The 25,501-nt window shown below is 46.0% G+C and overlaps 1 protein-coding gene across 3 annotated transcripts in view; it reads right to left on the bottom strand.

Annotated features, from left to right (window-relative positions):
• WWC3 (WWC family member 3) overlaps window positions 1–25,501 on the bottom strand; it is a 617,369-nt gene that overhangs the window by 236,094 nt on the left and 355,774 nt on the right. For all 3 annotated transcript variants that reach the window (XM_063955530.1, XM_063955532.1, XM_063955536.1), the window contains 2 exons: window positions 15,027–15,103; window positions 12,574–12,653 (listed from right to left, as the gene is read on the bottom strand). In XM_063955530.1, the coding sequence (XP_063811600.1) occupies window positions 12,574–12,653; window positions 15,027–15,103 (157 nt within the window). The remainder of the gene's footprint in view (window positions 1–12,573; window positions 12,654–15,026; window positions 15,104–25,501) is intronic.

The following is a 25,501-nucleotide window of genomic DNA, read 5'->3' as shown; positions in this document are numbered from 1 at the left end:
GACTGATGCGTCCACTATAGGTGGATTTTCCCATTTTTTCCTATCCTCCAGAGGAAAAGGAAAAGATGAGAGCAACATCTTGGGGATCTGAAAATTCTTATCAGGATTAACCCATGGTTCTTCAAACAGGGTATTCAATTCCTTTGACACAGGAAAAGTAACTGAGGACTTCTTTTTTACATTAAAATAAGATTCCTCACACTCTGAAATGCAGAACATCTCTGATCAGGAATATGCAGAACATCTCTGATAGCCGCTATAAGAGCAGAACATCTCTGATAGCCTCTATAAGAGCCTCTATTCCCTGTGACAGAGCTGCATCCCGCCCTCTGAGTCCACCTCCCCCTCCTCCATGTCTGACCTGTCAGCATCAGAGTCAGACTGCAGGATATGGGCCAGAGATTGCTTTTGCGGACAAATGGGAGGGGATTGAGACACTGTTTTGGGAACTGAGTCTCTGTTCATAATCTCATCCACAGTCTGTTTTAAGTACTGCGTCTCTTTCTCACTGCGGGACAATTTTGTAGAAAGAGTGGAGAGCATTCTTTTAAGAGAATTAACCCACTCCGGTTCAGCCCCGCTATTCTGTGAACCCTGAGTACCCAGTGGGATCCGGTCTCTAAGTCGACAGTAACTAGCTCGACCACTATTGGTCGACAGCAACTAGGTCGACAGAGTCTTTAGGTCGACATGTTCTAGGTCGACATGTCAAAAGGTCGACATGAGTTTTTCACAATTTTTCTTCTTTTTTTGAACCTTTTCATACTTAACGATCCACGTGGACTACGATTGTAACGGTAATCTGTGCCGAGCGAAGCGGTAGCGGAGCGAGGCACCTTGCCCGAAGCATGGGGAGCGAAGCGAGCCATGCGAGGGGACACGGTGCACTAATTGGGGTTCCCGGTCACTCTACGAAGAAAACAACACCAAATTTTTTTCAAAACTCATGTCGACCTTTTGACCTGTCGACCTAGAACATGTCGACCTAAAGACCCTGTCGACCTAGTTACTGTCGATCAATAGTGGTCGACCTAGTTACTGTCGACCTTCCATACCACACCCGTAGTGAGCCCCCTGGTGAAGAGGAACACTCCGCTGTACAAGAAACACACTCTTTGCCTGACATAAAGTAAATGTGACAGAGCACACACACACACACACACACACACACACACACACACACACACACACACACACGAAAAGGTTAAGCACAAATAACCCACAAAGAGCCCTTCAGGGAGACACAGAGTTGTTTGGAGCCAGCCCCCACCGTGCCCTTAATGCTAATGCCAAGCTTAGCCAGGTCGCAGACTAAGTACCCTGATAAGGGATTTAGTACACTAATAGTCGCTCCCCCCCCTGCTATGACCCCCTGGTACCGCTGAGGTAATTTGGAGTCACACCAGAGGAGCTACGCGTCCCTGTCAGTGCAGAGGGAAAATGGCGCTGGTGAGCTACTGGATCCTCTCATAGTGAAGCCTAGCCCCTTCAATGGCGCTGCGCGGTCTTCCCACTTTTTTAATACTGGCTGAGGTAATTTTGTGCTTAAAATGGAGCAGAACCGTTTTAAGGCTGTGTTTGCCAGTTTGGGTACTGCGTACTGTGTACTGAGACGCAGTTGTGTATTGTGTCTGGAGACGCATTCCGCCCCGTTTAGAAGCCGTGCATCTCCGTACCCTCATGCCGCCATAATGGCCGGCGACCCGCTAACTGGGACGGCGGCTCAGTACTCACCACTCTTCATTCTTCTGGCTCTGTTAGGGGTGGCGGCGTGGTGCGGGAATGTATGCTCGTCGTGGTGGGGCTTGCGAATAGTTTCCTCAGGAGCTCAGTGTCCTGTCAGCAGGAAACGGGACCATTAACTCTTCAAGAGGTTGGGCCGTTCTCTCTCCCCCCTCCCTAAGTTCCATGAAGCAGGCAGGCTGAAAATAATAAACATTGAAAATAAATGCAGAAAACGCTTCAGGATCTTCCCTAAGCGTGACCGGCTCCGCCAAGCACATTTTATAAACTGAGTCTGGTAGTTGCCGGGTCGATACGGGTCGGCGTGCAGTGTGAAAGGGGCATAGCTGAAATCCTGGGTCGCCTGACCCGGCAATTTAACCCGGGTATATAGCAGTGTTATACCCGGGTTGAATACCGGGTCAGTGGCTGCGTAAACGGGCTCCCGGGCAAGATAGGTAGAGGCGGCGTGGAGATGAGCTCATCTCCCAGCGCCGCCTCCACCTCTGCCGCTGGCTCCGCCCCCCACTGCTATGGCAATCCGCCCAGCATATTTCCGGGTCGGGAAAACCTGCAGCAGCTGCCAATGCCGGATCCCACCCGGGAAGGACCCGTTTCCAATTCCCGGGTGGGATCCGGCATTGGCAGTGTGAAAGGGGTATTAGTTGCAATGCAATGTGACTAGGATGCACAAGGAGACTGTGGGCCTAATTCAGACCTGATCGCTAGGGTGCGTTTTTTGCATCCCTGCTATCAGATAGCCGCCGCCTACAGGGGGAGGGGGAAATCGCTGTGCAGTCTCTGCACAGCCCAGGACTTACTCTTCCAGTGCGATGATCGGTACCGGTGCTGACGTCAGAAACACTCCCTTCAAACGCTTGGACACGCCTGCTTTTTTCCGGACACTCCCTGAAACGGTCAGTTGCCACCCACAAACGCCCTCTTTCTGTCAGTCCGTGCGATCGCTTTTCTCGTACATCCCGTCGCTGCCCGCTGATCCCAGTCGCTGAGGACCGACGCGCCTGCGCACTGTGGTGCATATGCATGCGCAGTTTAGACCTGATCGTAAGCGATCAGGTCTGAATTAGGCCCTGTGTTGAGTAATCTGATGTAGTATGACACTTGTATATTGTGTGTGACTGAGTCTGTATACGGAGCAGAACAGAACTTGAATTAGAAAAAGCTGTGGCTGCTACATTGTAGCACTTCATGTACAGAATCAGAGGATCAGTTGCACACAAATAATAGGATTTTAGTACCTACCGGTAAATCCTTTTCTCCTAGTCCGTAGAGGATGCTGCGGACTCCAAAAGGACCATGGGGTATAGATGGGATCCGCAGGAGCTTGGGCACACTGAAAAGACTTTGACTGGGTGTGAACTGGCTCCTCCCTCTATGCCCCTCCTCCAGACCGCAGTTATAGGAACTGTGCCCAGGAGAGACGGAGATTTTCGAGGAAAGGATTTTTGTTTAAACTAAGGGCGAGAAAACCTACCAGCCCACACCACAAACATACCGTACAACCGGAGTATCAGGAAATCAGATAACAGTATGAATTAACAACAGCAACAAGCTGAATATAACTAATACACAACCCGCGTGTAAACAAATTTAACCAGCAATAATACACTGCAAGTAACAGTCCGCACTGGGATGGGCGCCCAGCATCCTCTACTGACTAGGAGAAAAGGATTTACCGGAAGGTACTAAAATCCTATTTTCTATTACGTCCTAGAGGATGCTGGGGACTCCAAAAGGACCATGGGGTCTATACCAAAGCTCCAGAACGGGCGGGAGAGTGCGGACGACTCTGCAGCACCGATTGAGCAAACATGAGGTCCTCATCAGCCAGGGTATCAAACTTGTAAAACTTAGCAAAGGTGTTTGAACCCGACCACGTAGCTGCTCGGCAAAGCTGAAGTGCCGAGACCTCTCGGGCAGCCGCCCAAGACGAGCCCTCTTTTCTGGTAGAATGGGCCTTTACTGACTTCGGCAACGGTAGCCCAGCCGAAGAATGAGCTTGCTGAATCGTACTACAAATCCAGCGCGCAATAGTTTGCTTAGAAGCAGGATTTCCAATCTTGTTGGAAGCATACAGGACAAACAGAGCCTCTGTTTTCCTGGTAAGAGCCGTTCTGGCGACGTAAATTTCCAAAGCTCTTACAACATCAAGAGACTTTGGAACTGCCACAGCATCTGTAGCCACAGGTACCACAATAGGTTGGTTAATGTGAAACGAAGAAACCACCTTCGGCAGAAATTGTTGACGAGTCCTCAATTCTGCTCTATCCGAATGGAAGATCAAATATGGACTCTTGTGAGATAAGGCCGCCAACTCTGACACTCGCCTGGCAGACGCCAGAGCCAAAAGCATGACTACCTTCCAAGTGAGAAACTTTAACTCAACCTTACGCAAAGGTTCAAACCAGGGAGACATAAGAAACTGCAAGACCACTTTAAGATCCCACGGCGCCACAGGCGGCACAAATGGAGGATGGATATGCAGCACTCCCTTCACAAAAGTCTGAACCTCTGGAAGGACGGGCAATTCCTTTTGAAAGAAAATAGATAAAGCCGAAATCTGCACTCTGATGGAACCCAATTTCAGGCCTGCATCGACGCCTGCCTGCAAAAAATGGAGAAACCGACCCAAGTGAAATTCCTCCGCAGGAGCAGTTTTGGTCTCACACCACGAAACATACTTTCTCCAAATACGGTGATAATGTTTCGGCGTAACCTCCTTCCTAGCCTTAAGGAGAGTGGGGATGACCTCCCCAGGAATACCTTTTCGAGCTAAGATTTGACGCTCAACTTCCATGCCGTCAAACGCAGCCGCGGTAAGTCCGGAAACACGCATGGTCCCTGCAATAACAGGTCCTCTCTTAGAGGAAGTGGCCAAAGATCTTCCACTAGTAATTCCTGAAGATCCGGATACCAGGCCCTGCGTGGCCAGTCTGGAACGACGAGAATCGCCTGAACCTTTGCTCGTCGTATGATCCCCAGCACCTTTGGAATGAGAGGAAGCGGAGGGAACACATACACCGACTGAAACACCCACGGAGTCACCAGGGCGTCCACTGCAGTGGCTTGGGGGTCCCTTGACCTGGAACAATACCTCGGAAGTTTCTTGTTGAGGCGAGACGCCATCATGTCTATCAGAGGAATTCCCCAACGCTTCGTCACTTCTGCAAATACCTCTTGGTGAAGAGCCCACTCTCCAGGATGGAGATCGTGTCTTTGTCCACTCCCGGGAGGAAGACTGCTGACAGAGCGCTCACGTGCTGTTCCGCCCAGCGAAGGATTCTTGTGGACTCCACCATAGCCGCCCTGCTCCTTGTTCCGCCTTGACGGTTTACATGCACCACCACTGTTATGTTGTCCAACTGGATCAGGACAGGTCAACCCTGAAGAAGGCTCTTTGCTTGTAGCAGGCCGTTGTAAATGGCTCTTAACTCGAGAACATTTATGTGGAGACAAGATTCCTGGTTTGACCATTTCCCCTGGAAATTTCTTCCTTGGATGACTGCGCCCCAGCCTCGGAGACTTGCATTTGTTGTGTCAGTAGTACCCAGTCCTGGATTACGAATCGGCACCCTTCTAGAAGGTGAGAGCTTTTTAGCCACCACAGGAGAGAAATCCTGGCCCTGGAAGATAGACTTATTCTCCGGTGCATATGCAGGAGAGACCCGGACCATTTGCTCAGCAGATCCCACTGAAACACCCGGGCATGAAACCTGCCAAACGGAATGGCTTCGTACGCCGCAACCATTTTCCCCAGAGCCCGAGTACATTGATGAATCGACACACTTGTCGGCCTCAGAAGCTCCCTGACCATTGTCTGTAGTTCCAGAGCTTTGTCTTCCGGAAGAAACACTCTCTGTAACTCTGTGTCTAGAATCATGCCCAGAAAGGGCAGCCGAGTGGCCGGAATTAACTGAGACTTTGGCAAATTTAGAACCCAACTGTGTTGTCGCAGAACCGACAGAGACAAATCCACATTTCTTAACAATTGTTCCTTGGATCTCGCCTTTATCAGCAGATCGTTCAAGTACGGGATAATTGTAACCCCTTGTTTGCGAAGGAGAACCATCATTTCCGCCATGACTTTGGTAAAAATCCTCGGGGCCGTGGAAAGCCCAAACGGCAACGTCTGAAATTGGTAATGACAAACCCCAATTTGAGGCCCAACGTTACCTCTGCTTGCAGGAAGTGTAGGAATCGACCCAGTTGAAATTCCTCCTTCGGGGCCTTCATGGCCTCACACCAAGCAACATATTTCCGCCAAATGCGGTAATAATGTCTTGCGGTGACATCCTTCCTGGCTTTGATCAGGGTAGGGATGACTTCCTCCGGAATACCCTTTTCCTTTAGGATCCGGTGTTCAACCGCCATGCCGTCAAACGCAGCTGCGGTAAGTCTTGGAACAGACAGGGTCCCTGCTGCAGCAGGTCTTGTCTGAGCGGCAGAGGCCAAGGGTCCTCTGCCAGCTCTCTTGAAGTTCCGGGTACCAAGCTCTTCTTGGCCAATCCGGAACCACGAGTATGGTTTTCACTCCTCGCATTCTTATTATTCTCAGTACCTTGGGTATGAGAGGTAGAGGAGGAAACACATAAACCGACTGGTACACCCACGGTGTCACTAGAGCGTCCACAGCGATCGCCTGAGGGTCCCTTGACCTGGCGCAATATCTTTTCAACTTTTTGTTGAGGCGGGACGCCATCATGTCCACCCGTGGTCATTCCCAACGGTTTACCCGCATTTGGAAAACTTCTGGAAGAAGTCCCCATTCTCCCGGGTGTAGGTCGCCCATCGGAGAATCCTTGTGGCTTCTGCCATCGCCATCCTGCTTCTTGTGCCGCCCTGTCTGTTTACATGGGCGACCGCCGTGATGTTGTCTGATTGGATCAGTACCGGCTGGTTCTGAAGCAGGGGCCTTGCTTGGCTTAGGGCATTGTAAATGGCCCTTAGCTCCAGAATATTTATGTGAAGCGAAATCTCCTTGGAAATTTCTTCCCTGTGTGACTGCACCCCAGCCCCGAAGGCTGGCCTCCGTGGTCACCAGGACCCAGTCCTGTATTCCGAATCTGCGGCCCTCTAGTAGATGAGCCCTCTGCAGCCACCACAGCAGCGACACCCTGTTTCTTGCCGACAGGGTTATCCGCTGTTGTATCTGTAGATGGGACCCGGACCATTTGTCCCACTGGAACGTCCTTGCGTGGAACCTTCCGAATGGAAATATGCTTCGTACGAAGCTACCATTTTTTCCAGGACTCGTGTGCTTCCACTGGAAGAAACACTCTTTTCTGGTCTGTGTCCAGAATCATTCCCAGGAACAGAAGACGTGTCGTCGGGACCAGCTGTGACTTTGGAATATTGAGAATCCAGTCGTGCTGTTGTAGCACTTCCCGAGAGAGTGCTACCCCCACTACCAACTGTTCTTTGGACCTCGCCTTTATCAGGAGATCGTCCAAGTATGGGATAATAAAAACTTCCTTCTTGCGAAGGAGTATCATCATTTCGGCCATTACCTTGGTAAAGACCTTCGGTGCCGTGGACAACTCCAACGGCAGCGTCTGGAACTGATAGTGACAGTCCTGTACCACACATCTGAGGTACTCCTGGTGAGGAGGGTAAATGGGGACATGCAGGTACGCATCCTTGATGTCCAGGGAGACCCTGTAATCCCCCTCGTCCAGGCTCGTAATAACCGCCCTGAGCGATTCCATCTTGAACTTGAATCTTCTGATATAAAAGTTCAAGTATTTTAATTTTAAGATGGGTCTCACCGAACCGTTCTGTTTCGGTACCACAACCATTGTGGAATAGTAACCCCTTCCTTGCTGAAGGAGGGGCACCTTGACAATCACTTGTTGTGATTATAGTGTTGAATAGCCACCAACACCGCCTCCATGGCAGATTTTAAGAAACGGCGGGGGTAAGAACGTCTCGAACTCCAGCCTGTACCCCTGAGATACTACTTGAAGGACCCAGGGATCCATGTGAGAGAGCCCACTGGGCGCTGAAATTTCTGAGACGGGCCCCCACCGTACCCGGGTCCGCCTGAGCAGCCCCAGCGTCATGCTGTGGACTTACCGGACGCAGGGAGGACTTCTGCTCTTGGGAACTAGCTGTGTGCTGCAGCTTTTTCCTCTACTTTTGCCTCTCGGCAGAAAGGATGAGCCTCTAGCCCTCTTGCTTTTCTGGGGCCGAAAGGACTGTACTTGATGATACGGTGCTTTCTTTTGTTGTGGGGTAGCCTGTGGCAAAAAAGTCGATTTCCCAGCAGTAGCTGTGGAAACGAGGTCTGAAAGACCATCCCCAAACAGTTTTACCCCCTTATAGGGCAAAACTTCCATGTGCCGATTCGAGTCGGCATCGCCTGACCATTGCCGAGTCCATAACCCCCGTCTGGCGGCAATGGGCCTAGCGCTTATTTTTTATGCCAGCCGGCAAATATCCCTCTGTGCATCACGCATGTATAAGACCACGTCTTTTATATGCTCTATTGTCAGCAAAATATTGTCCCTATCCATAGTTATTTTCCGACAGGGAATCTGACCACGCAGCGGGAGCACTGCACATCCATGCCGAAGCAATGGCTGGTCGCAATATAATGCCCGAGTGTGTGACTATATCTTTCAGGGTAACCCCCTGCTTTTTATCAGCAGGTTCCTTCAGGGCGGCCGTATCCGGAGACGGTAGTGCCACCTTTTCTGATAAGCGTGTAAGCGCTGTATCTACCCTATGGGGTGTTTCCCAACGTGACCTATCCTCTGGCGGGAAAGGGTACGCTGCCAATTACCGTTTACAAATTATCAATTTCTTACCGGGGGAAGACCACGCTTCCTCACACACCTCATTTAATTTCTCAGATGCAGGAAAAACTACTGGTAGTTTTCTCTCACCAAACATAATACCCTTTTATGTGGTACCTGGGGTATTATCATAAATGTGTAATACATTTTTCATTGCCTCAATCATGTAACGGGTGGACCTATTTGGAGGGTACACTAGTCTCATCGTCGTCGACACTGGAGTCGGTATCCGTGTCGACATCTGTTTCTGCCATCTGAGGTAGCGGGCGTTTTTAGAGCCCCCCATGACATTTGAGACGCTGGAACAGGCACAAGCTGAGTAGCCGGCTGTTCTGTGTCGTCGACCTTTTGTGTAAGGAGTTGACACTTTCACGTAATCCTTCCATAAGTCCAACCACACCGGTGTCGATCCCGCAGGGGGTGACATCACATTTACAGGCATTCGCTCCGCCTCCACATCATTATCCTCCTCATACATGTCGACACAGCCGTACCGACACACAGCACACACACAGGGAATGCTCTGACAGAGGACAGGACCCCACAAAGCCCTTTGGGGAGACAGAGGGAGAGTATGCCAGCACACACCAGGGCGCTATATATCACAGGGATATCACATATAAAGAGTGTTTTCCCTTATAACTGCCTATATATATTGTATACTGCGCCTAAATTGTGCCCCCCCTCTCTTTTTAACCCTTTCTGTAGTGTATTGACTGCAGGGGAGAGCCAGGGAGCTTCCCTCCAACGGAGCTGTGAGGGAAAAATGGCGCCAGTGTGCTGAAGGAGATAGCTCCGCCCCTTTTTCGCGGACTTTCTCCCGCATTTTTATGGATTCTGGCAGGGGTTAAAAAGCACCTATAAAGCCTCTGGGGCTATATATGGTGCCAGTTTGCCAGCCAAGGTGTCAGTATTGCTGCTCAGGGCGCCCCCCCCCAGCGCCCTGCACCCATCAGTGACCGCAGTGTGTGGTGTGCATGAGGAGCAATGGCGCACAGCTGCAGTGCTGTGCGCTACCTTGGAGAAGACAGATTTTCCGGACCACCTTCTTGCTTCTGGCTCTGTAAGGGGGACGGCGGCGCGGCTCCGGGAACGGACGACGAGGTCGGGTCCTGTGTTCGATCCCTCTGGAGCTAATGGTGTCCAGTAGCCTAAGAAGCCCAAGCTACCACCACTTAGGTAGGTTCGCTTCTTCTCCCCTTAGTCCCTCGATGCAGTGAGCCTGTTGCCAGCAGGTCTCACTGAAAATAAAAAACCTAACAAACACTTTCTTCCTAGGAGCTCAGGAGAGCCCCTAGTGTGCATCCAGCTCAGCCGGGCACAGAAATCTAACTGAGGCTTGGAGGAGGGTCATAGGGGGAGGAGCCAGTGCACACCAGATAGTCCTAAATCTTTCTTTAGAGTGCCCAGTCTCCTGCGGAGCCCGTCTATTCCCCATGGTCCTTACGGAGTCCCCAGCATCCACTAGGACGTCAGAGAAAATGTATTATATCACCACTGTGAAAAACTGAGGGATATGCACAACACTGATAAATGAAAATTAACGTAAGAAGTCAATGGTTTAGACTGTTGCCGTTTCCCTTCCTTGAGGGATGGTTTGGTGATGCTGTGTGCATTTGGAGCAATATGCTCACATTAAATGAAAACAAAGCTAAAAGGAATAAGATACATACAGTAACATAAAACAATATCTAATACAGAGCTTTTTCAGCTACCTCATTCATTATTGTCGAAACTAAGGATCTATGGCATAAATTAATCATCTGAGAAAACTGCCATTGGAATGATTTAATCCTCAGAGTACTATTTTTAAAATCACATCCTGAAGAAATAACTGCCAGTCGCATTAGGCACCTCCCATGTAAAGCCATAGATTACCTACTAGAAGAATGGAAAGTTTTGTTGTGAATCTTGCCTTTTACATCATCAGGCCTGGCAGAAGGCCCCACACTAACCACAGCTTGCTTCCTGCTACCCTTCTATCAACAGCAGGTACTGTTGAGAGGCCAGCACTTTTTTTTTTATGAACAGGACCTGTCCCATTACCACTAACAATGTCCTTTTTGTTTTTTAAGCCACTTCTGTGTGTTTTACTGTTATCTCAGGGCACTGGCCATATCTGGTGTTTTCTCGTGGGCCTGTCTTTTGCTACATATATATAATCTATGACTTCTCTACCAGCAGGCTAACAATACCACCCTGTTCTAAAACTATGTTAAGATTTTCTAAACTTAACACTAGCCCAGATGGAAATTCCCTGCACTGCCAGAGCTGTAATGTCCTTCAGCTATGCGTTCAGCAGGAAGGAATTACATGTTTAGGTCCATTTGGAATACTGAGAGCTCATCCTGGAGGAGGGAAGACTGAGTCAGCATTGCAACCAATACGTTGCAAGGGAACAGGTAGGGTGCAGACAACCAAACTGCAGAGGACAAAGATAGGTTTCCTTAAAAGAAAGAAACTGTAATTAGCAGCATATGTAGTACGTGTAAATGGACATGAATATAATTTAAGCAGGCATTTGAAACAAGTATATAAAAGCTATTACAAGTAAATCTGACAAAAAAGCAACAAGTGAAGACTCGGAGAGCCGACTATTGCCCATCACTGGTATACATAGGGGGTAATTCTGAGTTGATCGCAGCAGGAACTTTGCTAGCAGTTGGGCAAAACCATGGCCCACATTCCGAGTTGTTCGCTCGTTGCCGATTTTCGCTATATTGCGATTAATCGCTTACTGCGCATGCGCAAGGTTCGCAGAGCGCATGCGGTTACTTTTTTTACACAAAAGTTAGGTATTTTACTCACGGCATAACAAGGTTTTTTTCATCGTTCTGGTGATCGTACTGTGATTGACAGGAAGTGGGTGTTTCTGGGCGGAAACTTGCCGTTTTCTGGGCGTGTGCGAAAAAACGCTGGCGTTTCTGGGAAAAACGCGGGAGTGTCTGAATAAAAGGGGGAGTGTCTGGGCGAACGCTGGGTGTGTTTGTGACGTCAAACCAGGAACGAAACTGACTGAACTGATCGCAATGGCTGAGTAAGTCTCGAGCTACTCAGAAACTGCTAAGAAATTTCTACTCGCAATTCTGCTAATCTTTCGTTCGCAATTCTGCTATGCTAAGATACACTCCCAGAGGGCGGCGGCTTAGCGTGTGCAATGCTGCTAAAAGCAGCTAGCGAGCGAACAACTCGGAATGAGGGCCCATGTGCACTGCAGGGGAGGCAGATATAACATGTGCAGAGAGAGTTAGATTTGGGTGGCTTTTTTTGTTTCTGTGCAGGGTAAATACTGGCTGCTTTATTTTTACACTGCAATTTAGATTGCAGATTGAACACACCACACCCAAATCTAACTCTCTCTGCACATGTTATATCTGCCTCCCCTTCAGTGCACATGGTTTTGCCCAACTGCTAACAAAGGCCCTCATTCCGAGTTGATCGGTCGCATTGCGAATTTAGCAGAGTTACACACGCTAAGCCGCCGCCTACTGGGAGTGAATCTTAGCTTCTTAAAATTGCGACCGATGTATTCGCAATATTGCGATTACTAACTACTTAGCAGTTTCTGAGTAGCTCCAGACTTACTCTGCCTGTGCGATCATTTCAGTGCTTGTCGTTCCTGGTTGACGTCACAAACACACCCAGCGTTCGCCCAGGCACTCCCACCGTTTCCCCGGCCACTCCTGCGTTTTTTCCGGAAACGGTAGCGTTTTCAGCCACACGCCCCTGAAACGCCGTGTTTCCGCCCAGTAACACCCATTTCCTGTCAATCACATTACGATCGCCGGAGCGAAGAAAAAGCCGTGAGTAAAATTACTTTCTTCATAGTAAAGTTACTTGGCGCAGTCGCAGTGCGAACATTGCGCATGCGTACTAAGCGGATTTTCACTGCGATGCGATGAAAAATACCGAGCGAACAACTCGGAATGAGGGCCAAAGTTCCTGCTGCGATCAACTCTGAATTACCCCCTCAGTACGGTGGTAAATTCCTGCCACGCGTCTGCTGAGATAACAATAAAAGGTGCAGCAAACTTACTCTTGCAGCGTCTCTACTCCCTTTTCTTTGAACTGAAGTTCTTGCTTCATCAGTGTTAGCTCTCGCTTTAATCTAGAAAGCTAAGAACAAGATAAACATGAGAATATATTATATAATTCTCACACAGTATCTCTGATTATCCCAATATACAATGTCAAAAACACAATTTTAGGGTAACAAAATATATAAAAGTATTTTACTGTTTTATAACTTAAAGAACACTTGACATTAAGAGCTACTGGGAATTACATGCATATTAATATTGTTATTAGTTGGGGATTATGGATTACAAGCATAACAGAACATTTAAATGTTCACCACAGTATGAGAATCATGGGGGAAAAACAAAATCAATGATAACTTACACTGTATATAACAACTAATTCAAAAAAATGAAATCATGACATTTTTGCATTTAAAGGGGTGGGGGGTAAGAAATGGAAGTAGCAGCTCACAAAGAGAGCGCTGATGTAGGGGAGGGACATAAGCCCTCATTCTGCATCATGTAGCAAATTCCGTTAAATTGCAAAATTTGCTACTGAAAATAATCTCATGCTGGGGGGCTGCTGCAATACATCCAGTCTGTGAAATCACAAGTCTCACAGAGGGTGGAATTAGGGTTGTGGGAGGCTGCCAAGTAAAGCAATGGGGATACCTGGAAAGAAGTACAATAACACTCTCATAATTTGAAAAGCCACATTTGTATATCAGTGTAAAAAGTAGCATCCACATGTTTTTTTTCTAATTTTGACTGTATGTGTGCATGTCTGATTCTGTATACAAAGCATGACAGAACTTGTTTTAGGAAAATTAGACAACTGTGTATGCTATGTTTTACACAGAAATATTGCAACTTTTTACACACAGATATACAGTCAAAATTAGCAAAAAAAAATGTGGATGCTACTTTTACACTGATATACAAGTGTGGCTTTTCAAATTACAAGTGTGTTAACTTTATGAGACTAAATTTACTGTACTTCTGCCCAGACCTCCCCATTGTTTTAATAGGCAGCATTCCCCACCCCTAATCCCAATTTATGTGAGACTTGTAATTTCATGGACTGGGTGTACTGTTTAGTAAATGACAAACACAACACGGCCGGTAGACTACTGTATATAAATGAATGGTTAATGCTGGCTTTGGTTGGGGGAAGGGAACCTAGAAGGCACATTCATTTGTAAGGCATGTTAGCATTGTGCATGCACCGAGAGATTCCTAGCATGAGTGAGCCGCAAGTTGCCGGGCAGCTCTGCTAACATCGGTCATTTTTGCCTTAAATACATCTTATACACATCGCTATGCAAATAGGACACACAAGCAGCTTCTGATGATTAAAATGATATGCAGCATCATTTGAAAAGTCACACTTGTATTGTAGATCTGTCTAAAAAGTAGAATCTACAGTTTTTTTCTAATTTTGACTGTATATCTGCGTGCATGTCTGAGTCTGTATATGAAGCACAACAGAGCTTGTTTTGGGAAAATAAAAAAAATAAAAATTCTACTTTTTACACAAAATTATACAAGTGTGTCCTTTGCGGGAATTGAACCCTAGCTCATGGGCATGGTAACCATCAGCGATACCACTATGTCAAGAGAGCCATGCAGACAAGTGACTGACAGTTGCATTGGCACAGTGATGTTGCTGATTGTAATTTTTTTTTATAGTGCTGTGTTCCAACTCTATCGCTGTTTGTAATTATTTTTTCCTTTAGAGAGCTGTGTAAAACTCTGATCCGTGCTTTTCTTTGTGCGCGCCTGGGACGCTGAGCTAATCTTTTTCTGTGTTCACATTTCTACATAATGTAGGGATTATTTTATACAGCGTACCAGGGAAGCTTTCAGTTGTAAGGCATGTTGTCACTGGGTGCATGACGTTCCGGTGATTTCATACTCCACCCCACAGTTTTATTGTATTAAGAAATAACTATTATATTTACTGTGTGCTTGTCTGTTCTTGCTACTGTACGTTGATCAGTATTCTGTAGTGCCATATCCATCCGCTGCTATTCAGCATTGCACTGTAGTTTTCATTAGTGGAAAAATCGCCACCCAGTGGTGAAGCTGTGTGTTGTATGCTGTGGATCCTCTTGTGCCTTATCACACCTTACGTCACCTACCTGCGCTATTTGTATGGCGCGACTAGGATGCCTGTATCGCATAGCAGCAGCAATGATGAGCGGGGCTACATCTGTACTATGCCCAAATGCAGAAATAACGCATTTCTGAAAACCGGAATGGGGATGGCAGCGAAATGTATGTTTTTGCACCAAAATGTATACCAAATGTATGTGTTGCACATCTGCATTTTTCCAGATCATTAGAATCTCATGCATATTGGAATGTAACGGATAGAACATTTTAACGGTCCTATATTTTATATTTACATCTTTACATCACTTTGATGAAACAATTAAAAATAGCTATCACAGGTATATTCTTCACTTACCCTGTCTCTGCGACTTGTAATTTCAGCCTTAATTTGATATGGATCATATTTTGTATTTGTAGAGAATCCAGAAAAGACTGAAGAGAAAGTACAGTATATAATTCACATTATTACAGCAGAATAAATATACCATGCTTCACATATTGTATCTCTTAAATAAGCAACTCCTAAGTGCAATGATCTAATGTCAGGTCAGTGATGTCTGTGTGTGGCCACTTGTCATGTGCAGGAGCAGAAGAACAGGGACTCACTTTTATGTAAGGAAGATTCTGCTATTCAAAGGCACATGAAAATAATATGACTAAATGAGTGTGCAATGTATATTTACTGTATATAAGTTCATATATTCAACTTATATCTTGAATAGGTAAATCCAGTTTTATCCTACCCCTTATATGCAGTGCACCTTGTGGTGATCACCAATTCTATATTATAAAAGTAACTACTCAAAGACACTACAGAAATGGAATATACTGTTGCTAGTATTAATAAGTTTTGAGCAGCATCTATATACAGGCTATGTTAGAAACACACATGCTACATTTTCAAAATCAATTACAAATTGCATACCTGAAAAGGAAAAGTTAATTAATACAGGTTCGGTATGAATGACATCTCAAAGTATGAAATCCTGACAGGGGTGAGTTTATTATGCTAACCCCTGTCCTCTACCCATAACCCTCCCTTCCCGCAACCTAACCCTAGCCTCCCCCCGGTTGTGCCTAAACCTAACCTCCCCCCGGTGGTGCCTAACCCTAACCCTCCCCCGTCCACAGCCTAACCCTAACCTTCAACCCCCTGCAGCCTAAGCCTAACACCTTCCCCCCTGTTGCCGGTTAAACCTAAACCCCCTCCCCCTCCCCCCCCCCCCCCCGACACTGATCTGAGCTTGGCGGCTATGCTTACAACAGTCAGGATCTTGGCTGTCAGAGTTCCAGCATCGGTATCCTGACCCTGTCGGGCTATCGATGCTGGGATTTTGACGGGTGTCGAATTGTGGTTTCGGTATTTCGACAGCTGGGATGCCGACAGCCGGGATCTTATCTGTGTCCTATTAATACACCCAGTCTCATTCACAAGTAGCCATGTTTATAAACAATTCCCAGGGATACAATGCTCAGAGACTGGCTGCTAAGTTTTGGCTTGAGGAGGCAAACCCAAGCCGGTGGTGCAGGCAAATATGAGCATGTAAAGGTGTGTATGGGTACTTTGCCTAACGTGGGTGTAACTATATATAAATTATGTTAAAAGAGCTATAATACAACACAATACAATACCTTCTAGGCCCATCTGACTATTACTCAATTCTAAAGTCTTGTATACAATGCCTAGAGCATGCTAATAACACACTGTACAGGACATTCTATTGATCAATATACTATAGAGAGCACCATAGTGACATTTATCATTATTGTTTCTTGCAGATGCTATGAATGATAATTACCACACGTGAAAAAGGATGGTAGACTTGGGCTTTAACCAGGGTCATTCAATTAGAGCCCCTTTCTCTCACCCTGTAAACTACAACATTACGGGTGCTAACCCATAGGGCGGTATTAAATTTTTTCCGCCCCCTTCCACACCCATTCTGTTTCTGCAGACGTGCATGGTATCAGCATTTCAGCTCGCTGCCCCGCGGGTAGCGAGGCGCCCTAACCCTTTATGGAGCTAAACCTTATTACTATAGGCGCGATATGCACAATAATGGGGATCACTTTAGAAAGGAGATTGGGAGTGATATATCATTTGAATACCACCCATACACTCCAGGATAAGTTCCTGGACCTGTGTGTTAACATGGTCACGGCCCCTGCAACCAGGCTATTTATCAGGGATTTTATTTTTGAGCCTGCTCAGACTCAGAAAAAAAAATCCCCATTAAGTTCAGCCTGTGGGCTGCCTTCAGGGCTAACTGAATAGCTCTGCTGCTTCAATTAGCCTGCAATAAATTTGTGTGGCTAAACCCTGTCCTGGAGAAAACTACAAATCCTCAAATCTATGGTGGTTTTACAATTCAGATTCCCGAAGTCTCTGGTGGCTTTACAATGTAAGCCCACTAAATCTCTGGTGATGATACAGTCCATCTTCAAAAACCGGTGGTGATTTTAAAATACAAAGCACACTAAATATATATCTAATTTGCTGTACAGGCCATACATCTATGATGGCATTACTAATCATATCCTACATATCTGGTGGTTTTATAATGCAGAACTGCCCCCATCTCTCTTAGTGACATAATTAGACCTCTTTGCTGGCTTAAGAACAACTAACCCCTTCTGCAGTCTTTTACGGTCTCCTGGAGCACCACAGATCGATTTTGGCTGTACTGGGACATTGTTATACAGAGTGTGTACAGCTTACTGTACACTGATTGATGGTTAGTTCCAACAAGCTATCAGTTAGTATGTGAGGTTATCAACCTGTCAGACTGCTAGTAGATGTCTACTACAGGCGATTTTGGCTACACTACAATATGTAATGTATGCGATGTAGTTCAGAAATACCTGCCTGCACATATTATTTGCTTTGTGATATTGACTACACCGGAGCACACATCGCATTGCAAGGAAAACAAAACAAGGTGCGATGTGAACTAGACGCGATGCTATTTCAACTAAAAGGATCAAATAGCATGCGATAATCGCACCAGGAGGCAGTCAATTTACCGCCTGTCGGGATCCCAGCGGTCAGGACACCGACGCCGGAATCCCGACCGCCAGCTGGTTACCCCCTCTTGGGTGGTGGTCCACGCCACCACCCAGAGGTCACCACTGGGCCCGAAGTGCAGCGAGCGCAGTGAGCCCGCGAGGGGACACCCTGCACTCGCCGCACCGGGAGGCAGTCAATTTACCACCTGTCGGGATCCCGGCGGTCAGGATACGGACGCCGGAATCCCGACACCAGCTCAAATACCGGTGATCGGAGTCCCAACCACAGGTTGGTTATCCCTCTTGTGTGGTGGTCCATGCCACCAGCCGGAGGGGAATAGAACACTGTGGCGCCCGAAGCATGGCGAGCACAGCGAGCCCGTGAGGGGACATACTGCGCCGGGCTGCCGGGATCCCGACCGCCGGGATCTCGTACTGATCCCATCGCACCATGGCCCTCATTCCGAGTTGTTCGCTCGCTAGCTGCTTTTAGCAGCATTGCACACGCTAAGCCGCCGCCCTCTGGGAGTGTATCTTAGCTTGACTTACAATGGGAGAGAAAAGAAAGCTCTTGTGTGGGCGCACTCTTGTAGAAAGAAAGTTTGTTAGGTAATGTAAGTTAAGAAATATTTAAAACATAACTTTTAATGATAACATTAAACCTTAATCACCCACCCAAAAGATCCATATAAAGAAATTAATAAAGAATTTACAAAAAATGTTAAAATGTTCTGGTCTCTTTATTTCAAAGAGTGTTGTAATTGATTACAACTTAATCTAAGTGAAGAGATTTGGACTTCTCTATATTACCTTGTTTGACCACCCCCGTTCCCAATAATACAGAAACCCTGTACTGTACTGGTCAGGGGAAATGGGGGTATGACAATTCAGTGTCTACAACCTTTCCGAACACTCTGAAATAAAGAGACCAGAACATTTTAACAATTTTTGTAAATTCTTTATTAATTTCTTTATATGGATCTTTTGGATGGGTGATTAAGGTTTAATGTTATCATTAAAAGTTATGTTTTAAATATTTCTTAACTTACATTACCTAACAAACTTTCTTTCTACAGGAGTGCGCCCACACAAGAGCTTTCTTTTCTCTCCCATTGTAAGTCTGTGTGCTTTCTGGCTCTGGGCGCACCACCAACTAGGACAGCATATCATAGGAGAAAATTGTAAATATATTTCTCCCCTCCCCACTAACAAGGGTAACTTATTGTCCAATTTTGGTTCCTTCTCTGTATATATATCATTACATCTTATACTACCTGTGCCCGATCGCCCTGTGTTTTGTCGTAAGTGTATCTTAGCTTAGCAGAATTGCGAACGAAAGATTAGCAGAATTGCGAATAGAAATTTCTTAGCAGTTTCTGAGTACCTCCAGACTTACTCCTACATTGCGATCAGTTCAGTCAGTTTCGTTCCTGGTTTGACGTCACAAACACACCCAGCGTTCGCCCAGACACTCCCCCTTTTATTCAGACACTCCCGGGTTTTCCCCAGAAACGCCAGCGTTTTTTTCGCACACTCCCAGAAAACGGCCAGTTTCCGCCCAGAAACACCCACTTCCTGTCAATCACACTACGATCACCAGAACAATGAAAAATCCTCGTTAGGCCGTGAGTAAAATACCTAACTTTTGTGTAAAATAACTAAGCGCATGCGCTCTGCGAACCTTGCGCATGCGCAGTAAGCGACTAATCGCAGTATAGCGAAAATCGGCAATGAGCGAACAACTCGGAATGACCCCCCATGTGTGGGCACCATAACAAAATGGTTACTTAGCTTCAGCATATAATGGATGCCGTTGAAGATGTTAATACTTGCAGCTTTTCAATTGTTTTACAATGTGACATTGAAACTGCCTTATCTTGAGTAGTATTGATATGAGGGAAATGGGAAACTGGGAAAAGACCTGAGCACTGGTGTTACAACCCCAAGTGCATGAAAGTGCGTGAAAGGAAAAGATTGAGTGGATTAACTTCAAATACATTTCTGAATTACAGATACAGCTAACAATATTGAAGGTGCTCTCATAGTAACATAATAATTGAGGCTGAAAAGAGGCAAAATGCCCATTGCGTTCAACCTGTATTTTGTATTACGGTAAATTGATTTTACTGTACCTGCTGAAGAATGCTTTATGACTAGTTGACAACTACAAATCATGTTACACCCGGATTAACAACGTCAATATTTTAAATGTTGTAACCTTGGATATCCTTTTCAATCAGAAATGCATCCAATCCCCTTTTAAATGCATTTGCAGAGACCACCATTAAAACCACCTTCCCTGGCAAGGAATTCCAAATCCTTATTGCCCTAACAGTGAAGAAACCTTTCCTCCGATGCGTACGGAATTTTCTCTCCTCCAGCCTCAGCGAGTGCCCACGTATCCTAAACAGAGTTCTTTTAATAAATAATTCCTCTGATAACTCTTTGTAGTGCCCCTTACATATTTGAAGACATTAATAATGTCTCCTCTTAGACGCCTCTTTTCCAGTGTATACACGTTCAACCTAGTAAGCCTTTCCTCGTAATCCAGTCCCTGTAACCCTTAATCAATTTAGTAGCTCGCCTTTGAACCCTTTCGAGTTCGCAGATATCTTTTTTATACAGTGGTGCCCAAAACTGAACACAATATTCCAGGTGAGGACGTACCAATGATTCGTACAGCGGCAGAATTACATCCTCATCCCTTGTCTCAATTTCCCGTTTTATGCACGCTAACACCTTACTTGACTTCTTTACTGCGCTTTGACATTGTATACGGTTTGTCAGGAACCACAGTTCACGCACTGCTTGCACACGCCACTTACCGGCACACTGGTGTATTCTGTGCCGCAGATCAGCCGTTGGTGCTTTCTGTGGTTACTAGCATGAGTTCCACTGACTCTGGCAGAGTCACATGATCCAGAGTCACATAATCCAGGTATCCGGGTAATTACTTCCTGGTTCTGTGCATGCTGCTGCTGGCAGCAGCCAATCAGCATCCTTCTCGGGGGATATAAGCAGGTTTCCCAGAGTCTTCATTGCCTTAAACAACTTGTCAGTTCTCCTGCAAGTTCTCCAGCGTCATTCTCAAGGCTCCAGGCTTGCTCCAGAGAACCGTTTACCTGTGTCCTGCTGGACCTGCCTTTCCTAGTTACTTACTTGCCGCCAGAGACTTCCACTATCTCCATCTCAGTGTGTTACCAGTCTGTGGTGTTCAGTCCAGGATTCCCCTCAAAGGCTCCGGATATCCTCAGCTACCCAAGCACTACAGAGTTCACCATCTCCGATATACTTATCTTTTCTCATCACCATCGGACTCACCATCGATGGTTAAGCACTTCAGTATAATCTGGTATTAAGCATCCCTGTATACCCGGAGTGTGTCTCAGCCTCCACAGAGGAACCTGAGCAGAGGGCCGCGACCTGCCCGTCAGGAGCAGTGAAGACCATATCCCCTGGCGGGGGTCACTGGCGAAAACCCCAGGCGAGTTAGACTCCGCGTCTCTGCTTCAGGTCTCGACAATTCCCTGTGCTCACTGTGTAAACTTCCAGAGTGCTCCAGCATATGACTTGTCCATATCTCAAGCCACCTAACTTCTGCCTCCCTGTGCCCTCCACTGGCTCACCCAGGTCATTACCGGGAACACAATCAGACCAGCCCGTGACACGGTTATTAAGCTTATTATCAATGAGTACCCCCAAATCTTTTTCCAAAACTGTTACCCCCAGTCTTTCCCCATTTAATATGTAGGATGCAAGTTTGTTTTTAGTCCCAAAATGCATAACCTTGCATTTTTCTATATTGAACCTCATTCTCCATTTAGGCGCCCAGATTTCAAGTTTAGATAAGTCATTCTGCAGAGAATCCACATCTATTTCTGAATTAATTACCCTACACAGTTTAGTATCATCTGCAAAGATTGACATTGTGCTTTCCAGGCCTATTTCTAGGTCATTGATAAATATGTTGAACAGTAGTGGCCCGAATATGGACCCCTGTGGTATTCCGCTGACTACTGGTGTCCAGCTTGAGGACTTCCTGTTGACCACTACTCGCTGTACCCTGTTGTCCAGCCAGTTACTTATCCATGTACAAACTATGAGTAAATGTAGTTACTTATCCTTGTACAAACTCCTGAGAGTAAATAAGAGTATACAGAAAAACAGAAAACATGGATAGCCAACCAGTTAGGTGTTCACATTGGTGATTATTATTGCTCAATTGACAATTCTCTCACCTAACACACCACTAAATGGGTTAAGGCTGTCCAGTAATAATCACATGTCTGACCATAAGCAGAGACGAAACTTCTTGAAGCACCTTGGTGGTTCAGAGACTAACAATAATAACCTTATATTAGACCTTATTTAACAGGATTATCACATATAATGCTTAGGTCAGAAGCAAACAATGTTCATATGTCTGACCATTGGAAGGAAGAAAATCTAAGTAATAAGATCTCTCATCTATTTCATAGGTTAGGAATCAACACTTGCTGTCTGATTGTATCAGACTTGTATTTTTAGGAGTAAAAATAGGAAGTAAGCATTAAACAGAAAGCACTCTGTAAAAGAAAAGTCTTCTTTAGATATGTGTAAAGCATATGATACCAAAAAATCACTGGTTTAAATATGCATCCCCTGGTGATAATTGTAGCGTAATCATATAATAAGCAGAAAAATAATTTCTGGGTACTCTTTGAGAAACTCAGATTGGTCCTACAATGACCATATGGTAAGGTTTTATAAAAAGTGGTACACAGGTATACTATTACAACAAATCAGTGGGTCTCTTGTATAATTATGAACCCAGACAAACCTATTCTCTCAGATTTGAGGAGAGTTACATAAGACCAGTACCACTAATGCATATGTATCAGTATGTGCCTCATAGGTTTAACATTACAACAGGTCAAACATGTGGTAGGTTTCTTGTATAGTTTTAAACCCAGATAAAACCTCTTCTCTCAGATTTGAGAAAAGTTAAACACATCAATAATTTTCATATAGCCAGTGCCACTGATACATAAGTGATAAGAGATTGTCCTAAAGTTAGAGATCAGTGTGATCAGTACATTTTGAAGTTAGAATACAGTGTTTTATGGGCATGAATCGCTGCTGCATGTCATATGCTGTGCAGTGATGGCATATGAGCGGATCCTATGTTCCAAATTGGGCACTGTGAAGTAAGGATAGTTACATCTGCTTTCAGGGAAGCCCTTATTTTATGCCTTATTCCTCAATTAGAGATACTGCAGACAGAGAGGTCCCTGATGAGAGTGTCAGAAAGGGAGATTATAGGTAAATAGGATTAAGACTTATACTGGAGTGCTACTGCCCTGAGTTTGTATTATGTACATTGGAGTGTACCCAAATGGTACTGGCCTCTGTCCTGGTTAGTGTAGATTGTAGTAAAGTGCTCTGCTTTAATCCCACTGGTTGCCTGTTGCTAATATAACACTGCAGGAAAACTTGGGGGAGCAGTAAGCAGGGTGCACTATAAAAGAAAAAAGTGGAAATACCTTAAAGAAATATGTAAAACTTATCTGGAGCTGTCAGGGAGGGTAGGCACCCTGGCTACCTCTCCCACTTGCCAGACATGTGTTTCACCTCTATATAGGGCTTTTTAAATGGCTGCCAAACGTGCATGTACAAAGTACATATAGGTATTTTGCCCTGTGAGCAGCACCTCCGTCCACATCTGAATTAGGCCCAATATTTGTATCAAGTACAAAAGGTCATTATAATACACAGGATAAATATGGCTATGTTGACTGTAGGAGAAATTACTGATGACAAGTAAATGAAACAAGTGCTAAAGATTTAGAGAATAGAGCTAAAACAATAAAAAATAGGATTTTAATACCTACCGGTAAATCCTTTTCCCTTAGTCCGTAGAGGATGCTGGGGATGCTTCAAGAACCATGGGGTATAGACGGAATCCGCAGGAGACATGGGCACTTTAAGACTTTAAATGGGTGTGAACTGGCTCTTCCCTCTATGCCCCTCCTCCAGACTCCAGTTATAGGAACTGTGCCCAGGGAAACAGAACTTTAGAGGAAAAGGATTTATTGTTAAACGAAGGGTGAGATAATCACCAGCTCACACCACAAACACGCCGTACAACATGGCATTAGCAAAAAATCCAGTCAACGGCATGAACAAAATCAGCAACAGCCTGACCATAACTGAAACACAACCTTTGTGTAACACAAGCAATAACTATTAAACAAGTACTACAGATAGTGTCCACACAGGGACGGGCGCCCACCATCCTCTACAGACTAAGAGAAAAGGATTTACCGGTAGGTATTAAAATCCTATTTTCTCATACGTCCTAGAGGATGCTGGGGATGCTTCAAGAACCATGGGGCTTAAACCAAAGCTCCAGAACGGACGGGAGAGTGCGGATGACTCTGCAGAACCGATTGACCAAACAAGAGGTCCTCCTCAGCTAGGGTATCAAACTTGTAAAACTTTGCAAAGGTGTTTGATCCCGACCAAGTAGCAGCTCGGCAAAGCTGTAATGCCGAGACCCCTCGGGCAGCCGCCCAGGATGAGCCCACCTTTCTGGTAGAATGGGCCTTCACCTATTTCGGTAACGGCAATCCCGCCGTAGAATGAGCCTGCTGAATCGTATTACAGATCCAGCGCGCAATAGTCTGCTTGGAAGCAGGAGCCCCAATCTTGTTGGGAGCCCACAGGACAAACAGAGCCTCTGTTTTCCTAATCTGAGCCGTTCTGGCGACATAGATTTTCAAAGCTCTGACCACATCAAGAGACTTGAATTCCGCCAAGGCGTCAGTAGCCACTGGCACCACAATAGGCTGGTTTACGTGAAACGATGAAACCACTTTTTGCAGAAATTGCTGACGAGTTCTCAACTCCGCTCTATCTGCATGGAAGATTAAATAGGGGCTTTTGTGAGAAAAAGCCGCCAATTCAGACACCCGCCTTGCGGATGCCAAAGCCAACAGCATGACTACTTTCCAAGTAAGGAGTTTCAACTCAACCTTACGTAAAGGTTCAAACCAATGAGATTGCAGGAACTGTAACACCACATTAAGATCCCATGGTGCCACTGGGGGCACAAAGGGAGGTTGGATGTGCAGCACGCCTTTCATGAAGGTCTGAACTTCTGGAAGTGAGGCCAATTCTTTCTGAAAGAAAAGAAAATTGATAAGACCGAAATTTGTACTTTAATGGAGCCTAGCTTTAGGCCTGCATCCACACCTGCTTGCAAAAAATGGAGCAAACGCCCCAGCTGATATTCTTCCGTAGGAGCCTTCTTGGATTCACACCAAGACACATATTTCCTCCAAATACGGTGGTAATGCTTCACCATTACTGCTTTTCTAGCCTAAAGTAGTGTGGGAATGACTTCACTGGGAATACCCTTTCGGGCTAGGATTTGGCGTTCAACCGCCATGCCATCAAACGTAGCCGCGGTAAGTCTTGATACACGCACGGTCCTTGCTGTAACAGGTCCTCACGTAGAGGAAGAGGCCAGGGATCTTCTATGAGTAATTCTTGAAGATCCGGGTACCAGGCCCTCCTTGGCCAGTCCGGAACAATGAGTATCGCCTGAACCCTTGTTCTTCTTATGATCTTTATCACTTTTGGAATGAGTGGAAGTGGAGGGAACACATAGACCGACTGAAACACCCTGGGTGTCACCAGGGCATCCACCGCTATTGCTTGAGGGTCCCTCGACCTGGAAAAATATCTCTGAAGTTTCTTGTTGAGGCGAGATACCATCATGTCTATTTGGGGAATTCCCCAACGACTTGTCCCTTCTGCAAAGACCTCTTGATGAAGACCCCA

The sequence above is a fragment of the Pseudophryne corroboree genome, chromosome 2, assembly GCF_028390025.1.
Source record: "Pseudophryne corroboree isolate aPseCor3 chromosome 2, aPseCor3.hap2, whole genome shotgun sequence".
Lineage (NCBI taxonomy): Eukaryota > Metazoa > Chordata > Amphibia > Anura > Myobatrachidae > Pseudophryne > Pseudophryne corroboree.
The sequence above is the reverse complement of the archived record's forward strand: the minus strand, read 5'-3'. Positions and strand labels throughout refer to the sequence as shown.